The sequence below is a fragment of the Ranitomeya variabilis genome, chromosome 2, assembly GCF_051348905.1.
Source record: "Ranitomeya variabilis isolate aRanVar5 chromosome 2, aRanVar5.hap1, whole genome shotgun sequence".
Classification (NCBI taxonomy): domain Eukaryota; kingdom Metazoa; phylum Chordata; class Amphibia; order Anura; family Dendrobatidae; genus Ranitomeya; species Ranitomeya variabilis.
Genome location: NC_135233.1, coordinates 631,795,472 through 631,820,156, shown reverse-complemented (window position 1 = coordinate 631,820,156; position 24,685 = coordinate 631,795,472). Strand labels below are relative to the sequence as shown.

Below are 24,685 nucleotides of genomic sequence, written 5' to 3'. Positions count from 1 at the left end.
CCCCCTTTAACCCCCCTTTCTACATCATTATGTGCAGTCCCCCTTTAACCCCCTCCCCACATCATGTGCAGTCCCCTTTTAACCCCCCTCCACATCATGTACAGTCCCCCTTTAACCCCCCTCCCCACATCATCATGCGCAGTCCCCCTTTAACCCCCTCTCCATATCATGTGCAGTCCCCCTTTAACCCCCCTCCCCACATCATCAGGGGCAGTCCCCCTTTAACCCAACCCCCTCTCCACATCAACATGTGCAGTCCCCCTTCCTCCATCATCATGTGCAGTCAACGTTTAACCCCCTTCCCACATCATGTGCAGTCCCCCTATAACCCTCCATCCCCACATCATGTGCAGTCCCCCATTAAACACCCTCTCCACATCATGATGTGCAGTCCCCCTTTAATCCCCTTCCCCACATCATGTGCAGTCCCCCTTTAACCCCTTTCCACATCATGTGCAGTCCCCCTTTAACCTCTCTCCACATCATTATATACAGTCCCCCTTTAACCCCCCTCCCCACATCATGTGCAGTCCCCCTTTATCCTCCTCTCACACATCATGTGCAGTCCCCCTTTAACCCCTCTCTACATCATCATTATGTGCAGTCCCCCTTTAACCCCCTCCCCACATCATGTGCAGTCCCCTTTTAACCCCCCTCCACATCATGTACAGTCCCCCTTTAACCCCCCTCCCCACATCATCATGCGCAGTCCCCATTTAACCCCCTCTCCATATCATGTGCAGTCCCCCTTTAATCCCCCTCCCCACATCATCAGGGGCAGTCCCCCTTTAACCCAACCCCCTCTCCACATCATCATGTGCAGTCCCCCTTCCTCCATCATGTGCAGTCCACGTTTAACCCCCTTCTCACATCATGTGCAGTCCCCAATTAACCCCTCTCCACATCATGTGCAGTCCCCCTATAACCCTCCATCCCCACATCATGTGCAGTCCCCCATTAAACACCCTCTCCACATCATTATGTGCAGTCCCCCTTTAACCTCCCTCCCCAAGTCATGTGAAGTCCCCCTTTAACCCCCTCTCCATATCATTATGTGCAGTTCCCTCTTACTTCTTCCTCCATCATAATGTGCAACTCCTCCTCCTCACCCATTTAGTTCATTTTGTACAGAAAACAAAAAGTTTGCTATACTTACCTCACAGTCGCTCCCCAGCAGCGCAGCTCTGCCTCCAGGGTGAATGCTAGACTGTATGGGCTCCCTCCAGGTATGATGTCATTTCCGGGAGCGTGTCATACCGGGAGGCATGTTCTGACTTAGCAAAGGCAGGAAGAGAAGCCACCATCTTCAGTAGTGAGCCGGCTAGATTGTATGGGCTGCAGTCAGGACCTGGAAGGAGACCATACAGTCTAGGCTCAACCGAAGAGGGAGTAAGGTAAGACGGCTGTTCACAGCCCCGGGAAAGCTCCTGGGTCCCAGCGCCGACGTGTGCGCTGCAGCATGCACGACTTTGCTGCACAATGGGGTCTGATGAACAGTACCACATAAGCGGGGCCCCGAACCTGCAGGGCCCTCTGTGTACTGCTGTTCACCGGACCCCATACAGCAGTAAGGGCAGTAATGCCCTGATGGCGGCATTGACCATCTGTAATACACTGCGCCGCCAGGGACTCAGATCCTGCAGTGCCAGACGTATTCCCCTGCTTAAGTCAGTACATGACCGGGCCCATCTGAAGTTTGAACTCGTTGTGCTTGGAGGAGACAGAAGCATGGGGTTGGCAACATCATGCTTTGGGGCTGTTTCTCTGCAAAGGGACCAGGATGACTGATCCGTGTACATGAAATAATGAAAGGGGCCATGTATTGTGAGATTTTGAGTGCAAACCTCCTTCCAACATTAAGGGCACTGAAGATGAAACGTGGATGGGTCTTTCAGCATGATAATGATCTCAAGCACACCGCGAGGGCAATGAAGGAGTGGCTTCGTAAGAAGCATTTGAAGGTCCTGGCATGACATAGCAGTCTCCAGATCTCAACCCCATAGAAAACCTTTGGAGGGAGTTGAAAGTCTGTGTTACCCAGCGACAGGCCCAAAACATCACTGTTCTAGAGGAGATCTGCATGGAGGAATGGGCCAAAATACCACCAACAGTGTGTGCCAACCTTACAGAAAACATTTGTTCTCGGTCATTGCCAACAAAGCATATATAACAAAATATTGAGATGAACTTTTGTTAATGACTAATGATGAGCGAGTGTACTCGTTGCTCGGGTTTTCCCAAGCACGCTCGGGTGGTCTCCGAGTATTTGTAACTGCCCGGAGATTTAGTTTTTGTTGACTCAGCTGCATGATTTACGGCTGCTAGCCAGCCTGAGTACATGTGGGGGTTGCCTGGTTACTAGGGAATCCCCACATGTATTCAAGCTGTCTATCAGCTGTAGTGCATGCAGCTGAGGCAACGAAAACTAAATCTCCGAGAAGTTACAAATACTCGGAGATCACCCGAGCGTGCTCGGGGAAACCCGAGCAACGAGTATACTCGCTCATCATTATTAATGACCAAATACTTATTTTCCACCATAATTTGCAAAATAAATCTTGCCAAATCAGAGAAGGAGATTTTCTGGATTTGTTTTCTCATTTTGACTCCCATAGTTGTGGTCTACCTATGATGTCAATTACAGGCCTCTCTCATCTTAAGTGGGAGAACATGCACAATTGGTGGCTGACTAAATACTTTTTTCCCCACTGTATGTCACGAAAAAACAACTGGTCAGATTTCTAAAATTTGGCCTAGTCATTAAGGTCAAAATTGGCTTGGTCACTGAGGCCTTAAATTGAATTAGTTAACAGGTTTTTGCTACATAATCCAAAAGCATCATGATACAGGGGATGAGTTGCATAAAAAATCCCGCAAAAATCAATTCCTGAATTGCTGTTTTTTGTTTATTCTGCCTCCCAAAAATCAGAATAGAAATGTCACGGGGATACCGTGACAGTGTTGAGCCAGAAGACTGCAGTGTCTCATTGCTCCCACTCCAGAGCTGAGAAGAAGCACTTCTGTCATATTAAATGTGTTTATTTTTTTGGGCAGAACAGGGGTTAATCGGCCATGTTGGAAATCCCTGTGCTCAGCTGAGCTCGGTTAGCTACTCCTTTTCCCTTTATAATCTGGGATCTGTTACTAATCCTCATCAAAGATAGCTTTATTGCTGAATGGCTAACGGAGGGAAAGAAGTTGGTATGAGAAGGAGAGATAGGGAGTTATTAGTGACTGTTGCTTGGTTTGTACGCATGGTAAATCTTTATTCCTTCTCCATTTTGGTTTTTATCCCTTTCCGCACCCCTCTGTGCATTAACTCTATTATATGTGAGTGAATATTTTGTATGTCTGGAGTTTTCTGCTAACCCTTGACTGTGTTGCCCTGTTTGTCGGATTGGTGTACAGCGGTGCTCATTAGCGCCCCCTCTTCCCTGGGTGGGGGAGGAGAACAGACGGAAGGCTAACTTATGAGATAAGGCAAGGGCGGAGGCCCCAGCATCTTCGCCATCTGAAGTATCCCGAGGAACAGGGCGAGCTAGGGCGCCCCCTAGTGTTAGTGACAGGAAAGGAGCCCCTGCTCCCGGGTCACCCAACAGCTGTGTCGAGACAAGACAGCGATACCAAAAGATGTAATGTGCCCAAAAATGGTACCAATTGTTTAGACCCTTCAGGGGCTCTTCAAACACAGCATAGCATCTGTTCTAGATTCCAGACACTTTTGAGTTCAAAAAGTAAAGCGGTTCTCTTCTGAGGTCTGCCATGCGCCCAGACAGTAGTTTTCCCTACATATGGGGTGTTTGCGTATGCATAAGAAATTGCCTATCACATTTAGGGGTCCATTTTCTCCTGTTAATTTCATGAAAATAAACAATTTGGTGCTAAAGTAAAATTTGTGTGAAAAAAAGTGAAATGTTAATTTTAAATGTTAATTTAAGAATGGTGTCACTTTTGAGTATTTTCTGACATATAGATGCCTCAAAGTCACTTGAAAAGTGACGTGGTCCCTAAAAACAGGTTTTATAAATTATTTGGGAAAAATTAGGAATTGCTGATCAACTTTTAACCCTTTTGACTTCCTAACAATAAAAAACTACGTTATATACTCGAGTATAATCCGAGTTTTTCAGCACTTTTTTTCTCTGAATCAGTGCAAGCTCCAGTGGTTACTCAACTACCATCTAGTTAATACCCATCATTGGATAGGTTATGAAGTGCACACTGTAGGAGATCTTATACCTTACTTATTTTTGACAGTCATTACACTTGAGTTTTTAGTTGAAGAGGGTTTTCCAAAAATTATTTTTTCCTTTTATAACCTCGGCAAGCCTTATAAGTTAAAAAAAAAAAAAAATATTAGAAAGCCCCTTAATTTTTTGTAACTATTTTTAACACAAAGTAGGTTTTACCTGAAAAGTTAGGTTTAAATGTTTTTTGTTTTATCATTGGCTAATACATAGGTATTAACATTGCACACCCCAGATACATATAATGCACACAAAAAACTTGTTCCTGGAAGTAATGTTCTTATTTTGACAAAAAAAATCAAATTTCCTGTTGATTTTTAACATTTTACTGATAATGGGTAAATCAATTATGGCTACTCAGTACATCTATAATAAATGTGTGTACTTCTGAAGCCATGCAGTCACTATGTATAAAGTTACTACAAGGGTCTACTGTTGCAGTGTTGTACGAGTAGCATTATAAGGATGATGATTCTATTACAATCAGAGTATGTCATTTTCTTCAGTTTTATAGATATCTTGACTCTTTATTTTTTTCTGACGAAGCTCCTCTCTAAAGTTGTAAGTGAATAAATCTGGATCCCGATCACACAGTTCTCTATAGGCATTACATAATCCTTGGAAATGCTTCATTGACAGTTCAGTAGGTCGCAATGTTGGTTCTACATCAGCGAACATCAGAATTTGCTCTGTAAGTTTTGTGCGTTTTTCTTCTGGGAATAACAATCTGCAAAAGAAGAATTTACAGAAAAATCTGGTTAATCTAATATATAAAGTTGAGTGTATGTATATGTATCGAGCCACGCCACCCACTCCACATAGCCACGCCCACTCCGCATAGTAGGCACAGGCCATATCTAGCTTCGCTGTGTCTAGAATGAAGTTGCTTCTGTGAGGCTTGACGTCAAGGAAAAGGGAGAAGCCTCATGGATAGAGATGTGAGGGGCAACATGAGAGATGTCAGGGGGAAAATGAGGGAAGTGAGGTGCTGCGGCAGTATGAGGCTGTGTATAGAGAAGAGTGAGGCGCTGCAGGTGGTGGCTGTTAGTGATGAGCGAGCATGCTCGCCACTACTCGGTACTCGCCCGAGTATCACGGTACTCGGTGTACTCAGCGAGCACCGAGCATTTCCGGGATTATTCGGCGGGAGCTCAGGTCTCCGCCTTTACGTTTTGGTGCATTTTAGAGCGCCAATGAACATGCAGGGATTATCTGCAATGCACTCTAATGCCGCAGCCATCTTTGTTGTGGTACTACAGTGATTGGCTGGCTGCACAGTGTCATCAGGTAAGAGACCGGACACCGCCCTGATCCGCGCATTCAGCTCCGGACTCAGCCAGTGTAGGGAGAGCTGCTGCTGAGATAGGGTCAGATTCATTCTTTTATTAGTTAGTGCGAGTCTACTATTGTTCAATCCCCAAATCCTGATAAACCAAAAGTCCTTTTTAGGGCTAATTCGGGGGTACATAGATTGCAGTGCTAGGTAGGCAGGGCACAGCATATCCACATCAGTGCAAGGCACTGTATGTGAGTATATAGATCTCACTGCATACCTCAAAAGGCTCCATTACTGTCTGCTGCTGCGTATTTTATACAAACCTAGCTGTAGGTATCCGTGGCTAGGATTTTTTTTTTAACACCTTATACCTGCTAATTGTATTACAAAGCAATCCATAGCCCATTTTTTCTACATTTATTTGCTTGGTCACACTGCAGACTACAGCCAGTTCTGTAGTCTGCAGTGTGAGAATCTAACAAAGCGTGAAAATCGAACAATTTAAAACAGATGTTTTTGTCCCAGGCATCAGATGTGAGTGCGCAGAAAATTCTGGCCTTTTTTTTGGTACTATAATGCTTTTTGGAGTGTCATACAATGTTTTTGGACACCATTTAGCTAACCAAAAAATCTTTAGAAGGCCCAAAAATAATTAGCTACAGTTCTTATATTTATAACTCTGATTTGTGCATGCAACGCATCTAATTGCCATAAATATTTTACAATTTTAGTACTCAAATTTTTTTTGTCATAGCCTACTTATTGACACAATTTTGGTGGCCCCCAAAAAAATGCCATATTTTGTTCAGTCTGTTATCTCCGTCAGACGCCCAGTCTATCTCTGGTCTCCAAATACTTGCTTTTTAGGCATACATTCCACTTTTTTGTCTGTCCGCTACCCTTCGTCTATACGGTATTTTGTGGTTTAAACATTTTTAAAAACTCCAGGCCACATATTCAAACAGTCTGTTATCTCAGTCAGACGCCCGGTTTATCTGTGGTCTCCAAATACTTGCTTTTCAGGCATACATTCCACTTTTTTGTCTGTCTGCTACCCTTGGTCTATACAGTATTTTGTGGTTAAATTTAAAAAAAAAACTCCAGGCCACATATTGAAACAGTCTGTTATTTCAGTCAGACGCCTGGTCTATCTGAGGTCTCCAAACACTAGCTTTTCAGGAATACATTCCACTTTTTTGTCTGTCTGCTACCCTTGTTCTATACAGTATTTTGTGGATAAAATTTTTTTTAAAACTGCAGGCCACATATTGAAACAGTCTGTTATCTCAGTCAGACGTCCGGTCTATCTGTGGTCTCCAAATTGTGGCAATTCAGTCATACATTCCACTTTTTTGTCTGTCTGCTACCCTTGGTCTATCCAGTATTTTGTGGTTCAAAATATTTAAAAAACTCCAGGCCACATATTGAAACAGTCTGTTATCTCAGTCAGACGCCCAGTTTATCTGTGGTCTCAAAATACTTGCTTTTCAGGCATACAATCCACTTTTTTGTCTGTCTACTACCCTTGGTCTATCCAGTATTTTGTGGTTCAAAATATTTAAAAAACTCCAGGCCACATATTGAAACAGTCTGTTATCACTGTCAGATGCTTGATCTATTTGTGGCCTACAAATTGTGGCAATTCAGGCCTACATTCCACTGTCTTTGCTGTCTGTTACCCTAGTTCTGTACACTATTTTGGGGAATAAAATAAAAAAATACAGACCATATATTGAAGAGTGTGGTATCTCCATCAGACTCCTAGTCTATCTGTGCTCTACAAATAGTCTCTTTTCAGGCCTACATTCCACTTTTTTGGCTGTCCGCTACCCTAGGTCTATACAGTATTTTGGGGTGAAAAAAATAATAAAAACTCCAGGCCACATATTGAAGAGTATGATATCTCCGTCAGACTCCTGGTCTATCTGTGCTCTACAAATAGTTGCTTTTCAGGCCTACATTACATTTTTTTGCTGTCTGCTACCCTAGGTCTAGTATAGACTATTTTGGGTGAAATAATAAAAAAAAACCAGCCATATATTGAACAGACTGGTATCTCTGTGACACGCCTCATCTATCTGTGGCCTATAAAGTGTGCTTTTGAGGCTTGCATTCACCTTTTTGCTGTGTGTGTTACCTTAGCTCAAAACACTATTTTGGGGTAAAAAATAAAAAAATACAGGCCACGTATTGAACATTCTGTTATCTCCGTCAGACTCCTGGTCTATCTGTGGTCTCCGAATACTTGCTTTTCAGGCATACATTCCACTTTTTTGTCTGTCTGCTACCCTTGGTCTATCCAGTATTTTGTGGTTCAAAAAATTTAAAAAACTCCAGGCCACATATTGAAACAATCTGTTATCTCAGTCAGATGTCCGGTCTATCTGTGGTCTTCAAATACTTGCTTTTCAGGCATACCTTCCACATTTTTGTTTGTCTGCTAGCCTAGGGCTATCCAGTATTTTATGGTTCAAAAAAATATAAAAAACTCCAGGCCACATATTGAAACAGTCTGTTATCTCAGTCAGACGCCCGGTCTATCTGTGGTCTCCAAATATTTGCTTTTCAGGCATACATTCCACTTTTTTGTCTGTCTGCTACCCTTGGTCTATACAGTATTTTGTGATTAATAAAATAAAAAAAAACTCCAGGCCACATACTGAAACAGTCTGGTATCGCTGTCAGATGCCTGATCTATCTGTGGCCTACAAATTGTGGCAATTCAGGCCTACATTCCACTGTCTTTGCTGCCTGTTACCCTAGTTCTGTACATTATTTTGGGGTACAAATTATAAAAATACAGGCCACATATTGAACTGTCTGGTATCTCAGTCAAACGCCAGATGTATCTGTGGCCTACAAATTGTGTCATTTCAGGGCTACATTCTATTGTATTTGCTGTCTCTGGCTATATTTTTATACACTATTTTTTGGGATTAAATAAAAACACAGGCCACATATTTTACAATGTGGTATCTCGGTAAAAAGACTTCTGTTTCAAGTTGTTATAGCTGCTTCAGGAATGTGTCTTAAATGCACCAACTACTACCACCATCATCATCTTCTGCCTAGAGGCAGTTACTGCGCAGAGAGAAAGTCTGAGGAACAGACGGTGAATGCTTGGGTGGTGTTGTACTCTGTCTCTGGATTACGAAGGCAAAATCTTCTAGATTAAATCATGACTGGAAGAGCTAGAGCAAGAGCACGTGGAAGAGCACGGGCCAGGACTCGTAACTACTGAAGCCTTGTGTTCCTGGGCCAGATTCTGACAATCCATCATCTACTAATTCTGAACTTGTTGGACGAGGATGTAAAAAAGGAGCCCCTGCAGTTTCTGGAACAGAAGCTAGACATTTTCACATTTCGGCTGTATTTCAAGAGGTGTCAATTGGAGAGTGTGGTGGTCATAGATGTGACTTATACTATATAGGTGTTTCCACTAGACAATCCATCCAACATGTTGTTGAATCAAAATCTTTTTTTTCTCGCAACTCTGTTCAGCTGTGCACAAACTATGTCAAATTGGTAGCTACACCCCAGTGGGTCTTGTCACAGTGTCATGTTGACTACAGTCCACAGATGTTATGTAGATCCCTGATCTCACCTGTACTTTACCAGCATGGAGTTGTTGTTTTCTTGCCAAAGATACAAAATAAGATCAAATAAGATCAAATAAGATCAATGAGGTGGTTAGCCACACATGCAATGGAGAAATAGTAAAGATGACAATTACTTTCACATTTCAGTTAACAAACACTTCACCAACTTGCTTTCACTTTCACAACATTATATTCCGAAGCCTTGAAGAAGATGAATATATTGTGAAGCAAATAGGTCTGAATAATTATCACCTACAGTACAGACCAAAAGTTTGGACACACCTTCTCATTTAAAGATTTTTCTGTATTTTCATGACTATGAAAATTGTACATTCACACTGAAGGCATCAAAACTATGAATTAACACATATGGAATTATATACTTAACAAAAAAGTGTGAAACAACTGAAAATACGTCTTATATTCTAGGTTCTTCAAAGTAGCCACCTTTTGCTTTGATGACTGCTTTGCACACTCTTGGCATTCTCTTGATGAGCTGATTTTCAGATGGGGCTCGGAAGGGAAGTAGTGACGTTTTGAAATGCAGACTTTGATGGAATGGTCTGCGGGCATCATGTTACGTTTGCAGAGCCACTGATGTGCCTAAACAGTAGAAACCCCACACAAATGACCCCATTTTGGAAACTAGACCCCCCTAAGGAACTTATCTAGATGTGTGGTAAGCAAGTAGAAGGGAAGTAGTTGCATTTTAGAATGCAGAATTTGATGGAATGGTCCGCGGCCGTCATGTTGCGTTTGGAGAGCCCCTGATGTGCCTAAACACTGGAAAACCCCCATTTCTAACTCCAACCCTAACCCCAACACACCCCTAACCCTAACCCTAATCCCAACCCTAACCCTACCCCCTAATCCCAACCCTAACTTTAGCCCCAACCCTAACCCTAACTTTAGCCCAACTCTATCCCTAATGGCAAAACTGGGGCTGGAGGGGATGATCACTGCGGCAGGAGGGTGATCACCGGGGCAGGGTGAGATCACCAGGGCAGGGGGAGATCAGTGGGGCAGGGGGCAATCAGCAGGGCAGGGGACAGATCAGTGGGGCAGGGGGAGATCAGCGAGGCAGAGGGGAGATCAGGGGGCAGGGGAGAGATCAGCGGGGCAGGAGGGAGATCAGCGGGGCAGGGGTGAGATCTGCGGGGAAGGGGGGAGATCAGCGGGGCAGGGGGGAGATCAGTGGGGCAGAGGGGAGATCAGCGGGGCAAGGGGGACATCAGCGGGGCAAGGGGGACATCAGCGGGGCAAGGGGGAGATCAGCGGGGCAAGGGGGAGATCAGTGGGGCAAGGGGGAGATCAGTGGGGCAGGGGGGAGATCAGCAGGGCAAGGTGTCATGAATCCCCAATGGCTAGGGATAGCACAGGACAAGCAAAGTATAACAAATATCGGACGAGCTCTAGGGTGATGGAACCTGGGCTGACCGCTGCCCTACGCCTGACAAACGCAACTAGAGATAGCCAGGGAGCGTTCCTACGTTGGTTCTAGACGCCACGCACCAGCCTAAGAGCTAACTAGTACTGCAGAGAAAACAAGACCTCACTTGCCTCCAGAGGAATTAACCCCAAAGGTATAGTTGCCCCCCACATGTATTGACGGTGAAATGAGAGGAAGGCACACACATAGAGATGATGTATATAGCTTTAGCAAATAGAGGCCTGTTATGGTTACCCCAATGACCAGGGGAATAAAAATACAAAACGAACTAGCTCTCGGGTGATGGAAACTAAGGTCGACCGTGACCTGAACCTGACCCAACACTTACAGTAGCCGGGGGATGTACCTACGATGCCCTAGACACCACGCGCCAGCCGGAGATCTAACTACCCCTATAAGAAGAATATACAGGCCTGCCTTACCTCCAGTGAGGAACCCCAAAAGATGATAGTAGGCCCCCACAGATATTAACGGTGAGTTCAGAGGAAATGACATACGTAGGATGAACAGCAGATTTAGCACAGTGAGGTCCGCTTACTAGATAGCAGAAGGACAGGAAAGTGTTACTTCACGGTCAACCTAAAAACACTATTCAAAAACACCATCCAGAAACTACTTTAAACTCCAGTGACAACTCATGCCACTGGAGTAGTAATTTTCTGTCCACAAGAGCTTCCAGCACTGAAAGGTCACATTGCAGATAGCTGGACAAAAATAGCAAAACAAGAAACAAAATTCAACTTAGCTGAACTGGGACTTGAAGCAGGTGAATGCAACAGAATGCTACTAGCACATTGTTGGCCGGCATATCACTAACAGCCAAGCAGCCTTAAATAGGAAACTCCCCTGGAGGGTGGCGACAGGTAATCAGAGATGGAAGAAGGCACATAAGAGACACTACCATAACAAACCACCGGGGGAGCCCACAAACCGAATTCACAACAGTACCCCCCCCTTAAGGAGGGGGCACCGAACCCTCACCAGAACCACCAGGGCGATCTGGATGAGCACTATGAAATGCACAAACCAAATCGGGAGCATGAACATCGGATGCCGTCACCCAAGAATTATCCTCCTGGCCATAACCTTTCCACTTAACCAGATACTGAAGTTTCCGTCTGGAAACACGGGAGTCCAAGATCTTTTCCACCACATACTCCAATTCACCCTCAACCAACACAGGAGCAGGTGGATCAGCAGAAGGAACAACCGGTACCTCATACCTCCGCAATAATGACCGATGGAAAACATTATGGATATTAAAAGATGCTGGGAGGTCCAAACGAAAGGACACAGGATTAAGAACCTCCAGAATCCTATAAGGGCCGATAAACCGAGGCTTAAACTTAGGAGACGAGACCTTCATAGGAACAAATCGAGAAGACAGCCACACCAGGACCCCAACACAAAGACGAGGACCAATACGCCGATGACGATTAGTGAACTGTTGAGTCTTCTCCTGGGACAACTTTAGATTGTCCACAACCTGTCCCCAAATCCGATGCATCCTGTCAACCACAGCATCCACTCCAGGACAATCCGAAGACTCCAATTGACCGGACGAAAACCGAGGGTGAAACCCTGAATTACAAAAAAATGGAGAAACCAAAGTAGCAGAACTGGCCCGATTGTTAAGGGCAAACTCCGCCAACGGCAAAAAGTCAAGCCAATCATCCTGATCAGCGGACACAAAACACCTCAAGTAAGTCTCCAAGGTCTGATTAGTACGCTCAGTCTGGCCATTAGTCTGAGGATGGAATGCAGACGAAAAAGACAAATCGATACCCATCCTGGCACAGAACGTCCGCCAAAATCTAGACACAAACTGAGTACCCCTGTCAGACACTATATTCTCAGGAATACCATGCAAACGCACCACATTCCGAAAAAACAGAGGAACCAACTCAGAGGAGGAGGGCAATTTGGGTAAAGGTACCAAATGAACCATCTTAGAAAAACGGTCACAAATCACCCAGATGACAGACATCCTACGAGAAACCGGAAGGTCAGAAATAAAGTCCATAGAGATGTGCGTCCAAGGCCTCTTAGGAATAGGCAAGGGCAACAACAACCCACTGGCCCTAGAACAGCAGGGCTTGGCCCGAGCACAAACATCACAAGACTGCACAAACATGCGCACATCTCGAGACAAAGAAGGCCACCAGAAGGACCTAGACACCAAATCCCTGGTGCCAAAAATTCCAGGATGACCCGTCAACGCGGAAGAATGAACCTCCGAGATAACTCTACTGGTCCAATCATCAGGGACAAACAGTCTACCAGGCGGACAGCGATCAGGCCTATCCACCTGAAACTCCTGCAAAGAACGCCGCAGGTCTGGGGAGACAGCTGACAATATCACCCCATCCTTCAGGATGCCGGTAGGTTCGGAATCACCAGGCGAGTCAGGCTCAAAACTCCTAGAGAGGGCATCCGCCTTCACATTCTTGGACCCAGGCAGATATGACACCACAAAGTTAAATCGGGAGAAAAACAACGACCAGCGCGCCTGTCTAGGATTCAGACGCCTGGCCGACTCAAGATAAATTAGATTCTTGTGGTCAGTGAGGACCACCACCTGGTGTCTAGCACCCTCAAGCCAATGACGCCACTCCTCAAACGCCCACTTCATGGCCAGAAGTTCCCGATTTCCCACATCATAATTTCGCTCAGCGGGCGAAAACTTTCGGGAGAAAAACGCACATGGTCTCATTACTGAGCAGTCAGGATCTTTCTGCGACAAAACTGCACCTGCTCCGATCTCCGAAGCATCCACCTCAACCTGGAACGGAAGTAACACATCAGGTTGGCGCAACACAGGAGCGGAAGAAAAGCGGCGCTTAAGCTCTTGAAAGGCCTCCACAGCCGCAGAGGACCAATTAGCAACATCAGCACCCTTTTTGGTCAAATCAGTCAAAGGTTTAGCAATGGCAGAAAAACCCGCTATAAATCGGCGATAGAAATTAGCAAAACCCAAGAACTTCTGCAGACTCTTCAAAGAAGTAGGTTGCATCCAATCACAAATAGCCTGGACCTTGACAGGGTCCATCTCCATAGATGAAGGGGAAAAAATATATCCCAAAAAGGAAATTCTCTGAACTCCAAAACTACACTTTGAGCCCTTTACAAAAAGAGAATTAGCTCGCAAAACCTGAAAAACTCTCCTGACCTGTTGAACGTGAGATTCCCAGTCCTCCGAAAAAACAAGAATATCATCCAAATACACAATCATAAACTTATCCAGATATTCACGGAAAATATCGTGCATAAAGGACTGAAAAACGGAAGGGGCATTTGCGAGACCGAAAGGCATTACCAAATACTCAAAATGGCCTTCAGGCGTATTAAATGCGGTCTTCCACTCATCCCCCTGCTTAATCCGCACCAAATTATACGCACCACGTAGATCGATCTTAGTGAACCACTTAGCCCCCTTTATACGAGCAAACAGATCAGTCAGTAAAGGTAACGGGTACTGGTATTTAACTGTAATCTTATTCAAAAGTCGATAGTCGATACAAGGTCTCAATGAACCATCCTTTTTACCTACAAAGAAAAATCCTGCCCCTAGTGGAGACAACGAGGGGCGAATATGACCCTTTTCCAAGGATTCTCTGATATACTCCCGCATAGCAGTATGTTCGGGCACAGACAAATTAAACAAGCGACCCTTAGGAAACTTACTACCGGGGATCAATTCAATAGCGCAGTCACACTCTCTGTGAGGAGGGAGAGAATCAACTTTAGGCTCTTGAAAGACATCATAAAAATCTGACAGAAATGCTGGGATCTCAGAGGGAGTAGATGAAGAAATAGGAACCAAAGGTGCATCCCCATGAATACCCCGACATCCCCAGCTCAACACAGACATAGATTTCCAGTCCAAGACGGGATTATGAATCTGTAACCATGGTAATCCAAGCACTAAGACATCATGTAGGTTATATAATACAAGGAAACGAATAATCTCCTGATGGTCTGGGGTAAGACGCATAGTCACTTGTGTCCAATATTGTGGTTTATTGCTAGCCAAAGGTGTAGAATCAATACCCTTCAGGGGAATAGAAACTTCCAACGGCTCCAAATCAAACCCACAACGCTTGGCAAAGGACCAATCCATGAGACTCAGAGCGGCGCCAGAATCCACATAAGCATTCACAGTAACAGATGATAAAGTACAAATCAATGTCACGGACAAAAGAAATTTTGACTGCAAGGTACCTGTAGAAAAAGATTTATCAACCTTTTTATCAACCTTATTTATACGTTTAGAGCATGCTGATATAACATGAGCTGGATCACCACAGTAGAAGCACAATCCATTTTTGCGCCTGTAATTTTGACGTTCGCCTCTAGACAAAACACGATCGCATTGCATATGCTCTAATGCCTTTTCAGAGGTCACCGCCAAATGGTGCACAGGTCTTTGCTCAGAAGACACCGCCATATGGTGCACAGGTTTTTGCTCAGAAGATACCGCCATATGGTGCACAGATTTTTCCTCAGAAGACCCCGCCATATGGTGCACAGATTTGCGCTCCCGCAAACGCCGATCAATCTGGATAGCCAATTTCATGGCATCATTCAGACCTGTAGGCACAGGGAACCCCACCATGACATCCTTCACGGCATCAGAGAGACCTTCTCTGAAATTAGCTGCTAAAGCGCACTCATTCCATCTAGTAAGCACCGACCATTTACGGAATTTCTGGCAGTATATCTCAGCTTCATCTTGCCCTTGGGAAAGAGCTATCAAGGCTTTCTCAGCCAAAATCTCCAAATTAGGCTCTTCATAAAGCAACCCCAAAGCCTGAAAAAACGCATCTACATTTAACAACGCAGGATCCCCTGGCGATAATGCAAATGCCCAACTTTGTGGGTCGCCGCGCAGTAGAGAGATAACAATTTTAACTTGTTGAGTATGATCACCAGCAGAGTGAGATCTCAGAGACAAAAACAATTTGCAATTTTCCCTGAAACTCAAAAACCGGGATCTGTCTCCGGTAAAGTATTCAGGCATAGGGATCTTAGGTTCAGACATTGGAGCACGTATAACAAAATCTTGTAGGTTCTGTACTTTTGTCGCAAGGTTATTCAAACCTGCAACTAAACTCTGTGAATCCATGATTCAAATGGGTGTAACCCAAGCATTCAGAGGTTAAGAGGAGAGGAGAAAAAAAAAAAGGCTGAAGACTGCAATTTAAGCAAGGAATACAAATGAGCAAACTAAGGTGCACTTTCAAACACAAAAAAAAAAAAAACCTTTTCTCCTCCTTCCTGCTTTAGTGCATATTTTAACACATAGATTTTTTACAGGCCGGCCAAACTGTTATGGTTACCCCAATGACCAGGGGAATAAAAATACAAAACGAACTAGCTCTCGGGTGATGGAAACTAAGGTCGACCGTGACCTGAACCTGACCCAACACTTACAGTAGCCGGGGGATGTACCTACGATGCCCTAGACACCACGCGCCAGCCGGAGATCTAACTACCCCTATAAGAAGAATATACAGGCCTGCCTTACCTCCAGTGAGGAACCCCAAAAGATGATAGTAGGCCCCCACAGATATTGACGGTGAGTTCAGAGGAAATGACATACGTAGGATGAACAGCAGATTTAGCACAGTGAGGTCCGCTTACTAGATAGCAGAAGGACAGGAAAGTGTTACTTCACGGTCAACCTAAAAACACTATTCAAAAACACCATCCAGAAACTACTTTAAACTCCAGTGACAACTCATGCCACTGGAGTAGTAATTTTCTGTCCACAAGAGCTTCCAGCACTGAAAGGTCACATTGCAGATAGCTGGACAAAAATAGCAAAACAAGAAACAAAATTCAACTTAGCTGAACTGGGACTTGAAGCAGGTGAATGCAACAGAATGCTACTAGCACATTGTTGGCCGGCATATGACTAACAGCCAAGCAGCCTTAAATAGGAAACTCCCCTGGAGGGTGGCGACAGGTAATCAGAGATGGAAGAAGGCACATAAGAGACACTACCATAACAAACCACCGGGGGAGCCCACAAACCGAATTCACAACAGAGGCCCGCTGAAAACTAGAAAGCAGAATGATACAAAAGGGGACTGAGCGGTCAGCAAAAAACCCTAATCAAAAACACCATCCTGAGATTACAAGAACCCATGTGCCAACTCATGGCACATGGGGAGAACCTCAGTCCACTAGAGCAACCAGCTAGCATAGAGACATTCTAAGCAAGCTGGACCAAAAACCAAACAACTGAAAATCAGCACTTAGCTTATCCTGAAAGATCTGGGAGCAGGTAGGCAGGAACCAAACAGAGCACATCTGAACACATTGATAGCCGGCAAGGGAAATGACAGAAAGGCCAGGTAAAATAGGAAACACCCAGCCTCTGATGGACAGGTGGAAACCAAAGGCCGCAACCCACCAAAGTCACCCAGTACCAGCAGTAACCACCAGAGGGAGCCCACCAACAGAATCCACAACAGTACCCCCCCCTTGAGGAGGGGTCACCGAACCCTCACGAGAACCCCCAGGGCGATCAGGGTGAGCTCTATGGAAGGCGCGGACCAAATCAGTCGCGTGAACATCGGAGGCGACCACCCAGGAATTATCCTCCTGACCATAACCCTTCCACTTAACCAAATACTGGAGTTTGCGTCTGGAAACACGAGAATCCAAGATCTTTTCAACAACATACTCCAATTCTCCCTCCACCAGCACCGGAGCAGGAGGCTCGACCGAAGGAACAACGGGCACCTCATACCTCCGCAACAACGACTGATGGAACACATTATGAATACCAAACGATGCTGGGAGATCCAAACGAAAAGATACAGGGTTAAGAATCTCCGAGATCCTATAAGGACCGATGAACCGAGGCTTGAACTTAGGAGAAGAGACCTTCATAGGGACAAAACGAGAAGACAACCACACCAAGTCCCCAACAAGAAGTCGGGGACCCACGCGGCGACGGCGATTAGCAAACTGCTGAGTCTTCTCCTGAGATAACTTCAAATTGTCCACCACCTGATTCCAAATCTGATGTAGCCTGTCCACCACCACGTCCACTCCAGGACAATCCGAAGATTCCCCCTGACCAGAGGAAAAACGAGGATGAAACCCCGAATTACAAAAAAAAGGAGAGACCAACGTGGCAGAACTAGCCCGATTATTAAGAGCAAATTCGGCCAGTGGCAAAAAAGCAACCCAGTCATCCTGATCAGCAGAAACAAAACACCTCAAATAAGTTTCCAAGGTCTGATTAGTTCGCTCCGTCTGGCCATTCGTCTGAGGATGGAATGCAGACGAGAAAGACAAATCAATGCCCATCTTGGCACAAAACGTCCGCCAAAATCTAGACACAAACTGGGATCCCCTGTCAGAAACGATATTCTCCGGAATCCCATGCAAACGAACCACGTTCTGAAAAAACAAAGGAACCAACTCAGAGGAGGAGGGCAACTTAGGCAAGGGCACCAAATGAACCATCTTAGAAAAGCGGTCACACACAACCCAGATAACGGACATTTTCTGTGAAACCGGGAGATCAGAAATAAAATCCATGGAAATGTGCGTCCAAGGCCTCTTCGGGATGGGCAAAGATAACAACAACCCACTAGCCCGTGAACAGCAAGGCTTAGCTCGAGCACACACTTCACAAGACTGCACAAAGGTACGCACATCCCTAGACAAGGAAGGCCACCAAAAAGACCTGGCCACCAAATCTCTTGTACCAAATATTCCAGGATGACCAGCCAACACAGAAGAATGGACCTCGGAGATGACTCTACTGGTCCAATCATCCGGAACAAACAGTCTTTCTGGTGGACATCGATCCGGTTTATCCACCTGAAACTCCTGCAATGCGCGTCGCAAGTCTGGGGATACGGCGGACAATATTACCCCATCCCTAAGGATACCAGCAGGCCCAGTGTCTCCAGGAGAATCAGGCACAAAACTCCTGGAAAGAGCATCTGCCTTCACATTCTTTGAACCTGGCAGGTATGAAACCACGAAATTGAAACGAGAAAAAAATAATGACCAACGAGCCTGTCTAGGATTCAAACGCCTGGCAGACTCAAGGTAAATGAGATTCTTGTGATCAGTCAAGACCACCACGCGATGTTTAGCACCCTCAAGCCAATGACGCCACTCCTCAAATGCCCACTTCATGGCCAAAAGCTCCCGATTACCCACATCATAATTGCGCTCGGCGGGCGAGAATTTTCTAGAGAAGAAAGCACATGGCTTCGTCACCGAGCCATTAGAACTTCTCTGTGACAAAACCGCCCCCGCTCCAATCTCGGAAGCATCAACCTCCACCTGAAAAGGAAGTGAAACATCTGGTTGACACAACACAGGAGCAGAAGAAAACCGGCGCTTAAGTTCCCGAAAGGCCTCCACGGCCGCAGGAGACCAATCAGCAACATCAGCACCCTTTTTAGTCAAATCAGTCAAAGGTTTAACAATACTGGAAAAATTAGCAATGAACCGACGATAAAAATTAGCAAACCCCAAGAACTTCTGAAGGCTCTTAACAGATGTAGGTTGTGTCCAGTCACAAATAGCCTGAACCTTAACGGGATCCATCTCAATAGTAGAAGGAGAAAAAATGTACCCCAAAAAAGAAATCTTCTGGACTCCGAAGAGACACTTTGAGCCCTTCACAAACAGAGAATTGGCCCGCAAAACCTGAAACACCTTCCTGACCTGTAGAACATGAGACTCCCAGTCATCAGAAAACACCAAAATATCATCCAAATACACAATCATAAACTTATCCAGATATTCACGGAAAATATTGTGCATAAAGGACTGAAAGACTGACGGAGCATTGGAGAGTCCAAAAGGCATTACCAAATACTCAAAATGGCCCTCAGGCGTATTAAATGCGGTTTTCCACTCATCACCCTGTTTTATCCGCACCAGATTATACGCACCACGAAGATCTATTTTAGTGAACCACCTAGCCCCCTTAATGCGAGCAAACAAATCAGTAAATAATGGCAATGGATACTGGTATTTGACTGTAATCTTATTCAGAAGGCGATAATCTATACAAGGCCTCAGGGAACCATCTTTTTTTGCCACGAAAAAAAAACCTGCTCCCAGAGGGGACGAAGATGGACGAACATGTCCCTTTTCCAAGGACTCCTTAATATAATTCCGCATAGCAGTATGCTCTGGCAGTGACAGATTAAATAAACGACCCTTAGGGAACTTACTGCCAGGAATCAATTCTATAGCACAGTCACACTCTCTATGAGGAGGGAGCGAATTGAGCTTAGGCTCCTCAAAAACATCCTTATAATCTGACAAAAACGCAGGGATCTCCGAAGGAGTCGATGAAGCGATAGAAATCGGAGGTGCATCATCATGAACCCCCTGACATCCCCAGCTTAGCACAGACATTGTTTTCCAGTCCAGGACAGGATTATGAGTTTGTAACCATGGCAGACCAAGCACTAGTACATCATGTAAATTATACAGTACAAGGAAGCGAATCACCTCCTGATGAACGGGAGTCATGCGCATGGTCACTTGTGTCCAATACTGCGGTTTATTCATAGCCAATGGTGTAGAATCAATTCCCTTCAGAGGAATAGGAACTTCCAGAGGCTCTAGACTAAAACCGCAGCGTTTAGCAAATGACCGATCCATAAGACTCAGGGCAGCGCCTGAATCCACATAGGCATCGACGGAAATGGAAGACAGTGAAAAAATCAGAGTCACAGACAAAATGAACTTAGACTGCAGAGTATCAATGGCAAAAGATTTATCAACCCTTTTTGTGCGTTTAGAGCATGCTGATATAACATGAGCTGAATCACCACAATAAAAACACAAACCATTTTTCCGCCTATAATTTTGCCGTTCACTTCTGGACTGAATTCTATCACATTGCATAGTCTCAGGTGCCTGTTCAGAAGACACCGCCAACTGGTGCACGGGTTTGCGCTCCCGTAAACGCCGATCAATCTGAATGGCCATAGCCATAGACTCATTCAGACCTGTAGGCGCAGGGAACCCCACCATAACATCCTTAATGGCCTCAGAAAGACCATTTCTGAAGTTTGCAGCCAGGGCGCACTCATTCCACTGAGTAAGCACCGACCATTTCCGAAAATTCTGACAATATATTTCCGCTTCATCATGCCCCTGAGAGAGGGCTAATAAAGCCTTTTCAGCCTGAATCTCTAGGTTAGGTTCCTCATAGAGCAATCCCAATGCCAGAAAAAACGCATCCACACTGAGCAACGCAGGATCCCCTGGTGCCAATGCAAATGCCCAATTCTGAGGGTCGCCCCGTAGGAACGATATAACAATCTTGACCTGTTGAGCAGGGTCTCCAGAGGAGCGAGATTTCAAAGAGAGAAACAATTTACAATTGTTCCTGAAATTCAGGAAGGTAGATCTATCTCCAGAAAAAAACTCTGGAATAGGAATTCTAGGTTCAGACATGGGAGTGTGAACAACGAAATCCTGTATGTTTTGAACCTTTGCCGCGAGATTACTCAGGCTGGAAGCCAAACTCTGGACATCCATGATAAACAGCTAAGATCAGAGCCATTCAAGGGTTAAGAGGAGGTAAGAAGCGGCTAGACAGCAATTAAGGGCTAGGCAGCAAAACTCTGAAGGAAAAAAAAAAAAAAAAAAATTTCCTTGAACACTTCTTTTCCTCCTGCTTCAGCCCAAACAATTAACACTTTGTGGGCCGGCTATACTGTCATGAATCCCCAATGGCTAGGGATAGCACAGGACAAGCAAAGTATAACAAATATCGGACGAGCTCTAGGGTGATGGAACCTGGGCTGACCGCTGCCCTACGCCTGACAAACGCAACTAGAGATAGCCAGGGAGCGTTCCTACGTTGGTTCTAGACGCCACGCACCAGCCTAAGAGCTAACTAGTACTGCAGAGAAAACAAGACCTCACTTGCCTCCAGAGGAATTAACCCCAAAGGTATAGTTGCCCCCCACATGTATTGACGGTGAAATGAGAGGAAGGCACACACATAGAGATGATGTATATAGCTTTAGCAAATAGAGGCCCGCTGAAAACTAGAAAGCAGAATGATACAAAAGGGGACTGAGCGGTCAGCAAAAAACCCTAATCAAAAACACCATCCTGAGATTACAAGAACCCATGTGCCAACTCATGGCACATGGGGAGAACCTCAGTCCACTAGAGCAACCAGCTAGCATAGAGACATTCTAAGCAAGCTGGACCAAAAACCAAACAACTGAAAATCAGCACTTAGCTTATCCTGAAAGATCTGGGAGCAGGTAGGCAGGAACCAAACAGAGCACATCTGAACACATTGATAGCCGGCAAGGGAAATGACAGAAAGGCCAGGTAAAATAGGAAACACCCAGCCTCTGATGGACAGGTGGAAACCAAAGGCCGCAACCCACCAAAGTCACCCAGTACCAGCAGTAACCACCAGAGGGAGCCCACCAACAGAATCCACAACAGCAAGGGGGCGATTAGGGGGCAGAGGATGATCAGGGGCGATCAGGGGGTGATCACTGGGGGGGGAATCACTGGGGGCAGGAGGGGGCTGTCAGGCACGGTGGCTAAGATGCAGCAGCAGGGGCGGTGATCAGGGGTGATCACCGGGGCAGGGGGAGAGGAGCAGACGGTGGGGGGAGCGGAGGGCAGCAGAGGGGAGTACCTGGTGGCGGCAGCGATGATGGCGGCAGCGATCGCGGTGAGTATGTTGCAGGGCAGCAAGCAGGCACCTCGCTGTTCAGCTTCCACGGATGACATGAAGCTGGATAGCGAGGAAGCCATAGTTTACTCCGCCCCTCCACATCTGAATGGAGAGATAGCGTCACATGGACACTATCTCCAATCAGATCTGGGGGGTGGTGAAAAAGTGGTCACCAGAGCGATCATAGCTACAGAGGTGCAAAGCCACCCCCTCCTGGGCTTAAGTACAAGTCCCCCTGTTCCTGAGGGTCCGGTGAAATTTCAGTTAACCCTTTCACCCGACCCGCAGAAACGCGATCCCACCATGGCGTATACGCTGCGTCACAGGTCGGATTGGCACCGACTTTCATGATGCATACACTGCGTCACAGGTCAGGAAGGGGTTAATCATGTATGGCATTTATGATGCTCCTTAAAAATAAAGAATTACACACTATGGTGATATGTACCCCCCCAAGTGAAAATGTTTGTCAGCCCATACACTTAGTGTATGGGCATTCCAAGTATAGGTGAAGCGCTCCTTTGTAGGCGCAGTCTGCAAGCCTGGCTGGGACGTCAGACGGCCAGAGCTTACTGCGCCTGCGCAGCACAGTAGTACACAGCGCAGGCGCCGGTTTTAAAACGTAAACAGCGCTGAGGGGGCGGTGCCGAAAGCCCATGAAGATTGGAGTGACGGCAGAGTAGCGGTTCAAGCTGGGGAGTGAGGACCCGCCTCCCTGGCTAGAGACCGGTATTGTGGCTAAGTATCAAAACGCTTTATTTTGGGTATACTTGAACCTAAAACTAAAAGAGCCACCTTGTTAGAATGCAGCATTACTGCTGCACAAGGTGGCTCCTTTAGTTTATAACGGCTGGAGGGGGGTGACAGCGGCCCTTTAACAGTGGGGTACCACAGGGGTCAGTATTAGGCCCACTTTTTTTAACATATTTATTAATGACCTTGTTGAGGGCATACAGAGTAGAATTTCAATTTTTTGCAGATGACACTAAACTCTGCAGGGTAATCAATACAGAGGAGGACAATTTTGTAGTACAGGAGGATTTATGTAAACTAGAAGCTTGGGCTGATAAATGGCAAATGAGCTTTAATGGGGATAAATGTAAGGTCATGCACTTGGGCAGAAGAAATAAGATATATAATTATGTGCTTAACTGTAAAACACTGGGCAAAACCGTCACTGAAAAAGACCTGGAGGTATGGCTGGATGACAAACTCAAATTTAGTGGCCAGTGTCAGGCAGCTGCAAAGGAAAATAAAATAATGGGATGCATTAAAACAGGCATCTGCTCATAAGAACATAATTTTACTTTTATACAAGTCACTAGTGCGACCACACTTAGAATACTGTGCACAGTTCTCATCTCCGGTGTATAAGAAAGACATAGCTGAACTGGAGCGGGTGCAGAGAAGAGCGACCAAGGTTATTAGAGGACTGGGGGGTATGCAATAACAAGATAGGTTATAACTAGTGATGAGCGAGTATGCTCGTTACTCGAGTTTCTCCGAGCATGCTCGGGTGGTCTCCGAGTATTTCGGGATTGCGTAACAAACAGTCAACCCCCACATGTATTCAAGCTGTCTAGCAGCCTCAAATCATGCCGCTGCATCGATATAAACTAAATCTCCGAGCACGCCAAAATATTCGGAGACCACCCAAGCATGCTCGGCCAAGCTCGAACACACTTAGAATACTGTGTACAGTTCTGATCTCCGGTGTATAAGAAAGACATAGCTGAACTAGAGCAGGTGCAGAGAAGAGCGACCAAGGTTATTAGAGGACTGGGGGGTCTGCAATACCAAGATAGATTATTACACTTGGGGCTATTTAATTTGGAAGAACGAAGGCTAAGGGGTGATCTTATTACAATGTATAAATACATGAGGGGACAGTACAAAGACCTTTCTGATGATCTTTTTAATGATAGACCTGAGACAGGGACAAGGGGGCATCCTCTACGTCTGGAGGAAAGAAGGGGTCCTATCTCCAAGATCCTATCCCAATATGTAGTAGGTGTAATAATATTAGTCAACAGTTAGAAATGTAGTATAGTTTTTCTAATTCACGATGTCTCTTTCCTCATGTGCAAGTATTGTGGGACTGTGAGAGATTGGGGAATGATATCAGGCCTTTGAAGCTCTCTCCTTAGGGGCGAAAAACCATTGACTCTGTGTCTCCCAGCACCAAGTTCCGCAATTATCACAGGGGTGCGAGTTCTTGTGCAGGACCAGTCAACTGGAGTCATTTGTTTGACTCAAGCCATAGGCAGACATCGGGCACCACAGATCCCAGCACAAGGCTCTGAGATATTGAATCTGGAAAATGACCTATAATAACAGAATGCAATATCTCTGAGACTAGCTGAGCACATAATCGGAATTGGCATTCCTGTCCCCACACGCCCGTCC

At 45.5% G+C, this 24,685-nt stretch overlaps 1 protein-coding gene across 4 annotated transcripts in view; it reads right to left on the bottom strand.

The window, feature by feature from the left end:
- Nucleotides 1–4,557: 4,557 nt before the first annotated feature.
- The window catches only part of TFB1M (transcription factor B1, mitochondrial), a 205,884-nt gene continuing 185,756 nt past the window's right edge, over nucleotides 4,558–24,685 (bottom strand). For all 4 annotated transcript variants that reach the window (XM_077289058.1, XM_077289062.1, XM_077289059.1 and 1 more), the window contains one exon: nucleotides 4,558–4,974. In XM_077289058.1, coding sequence (XP_077145173.1) covers nucleotides 4,731–4,974 — 244 coding nt within the window. In that variant the 3' untranslated portion in view covers nucleotides 4,558–4,730. The remainder of the gene's footprint in view (nucleotides 4,975–24,685) is intronic.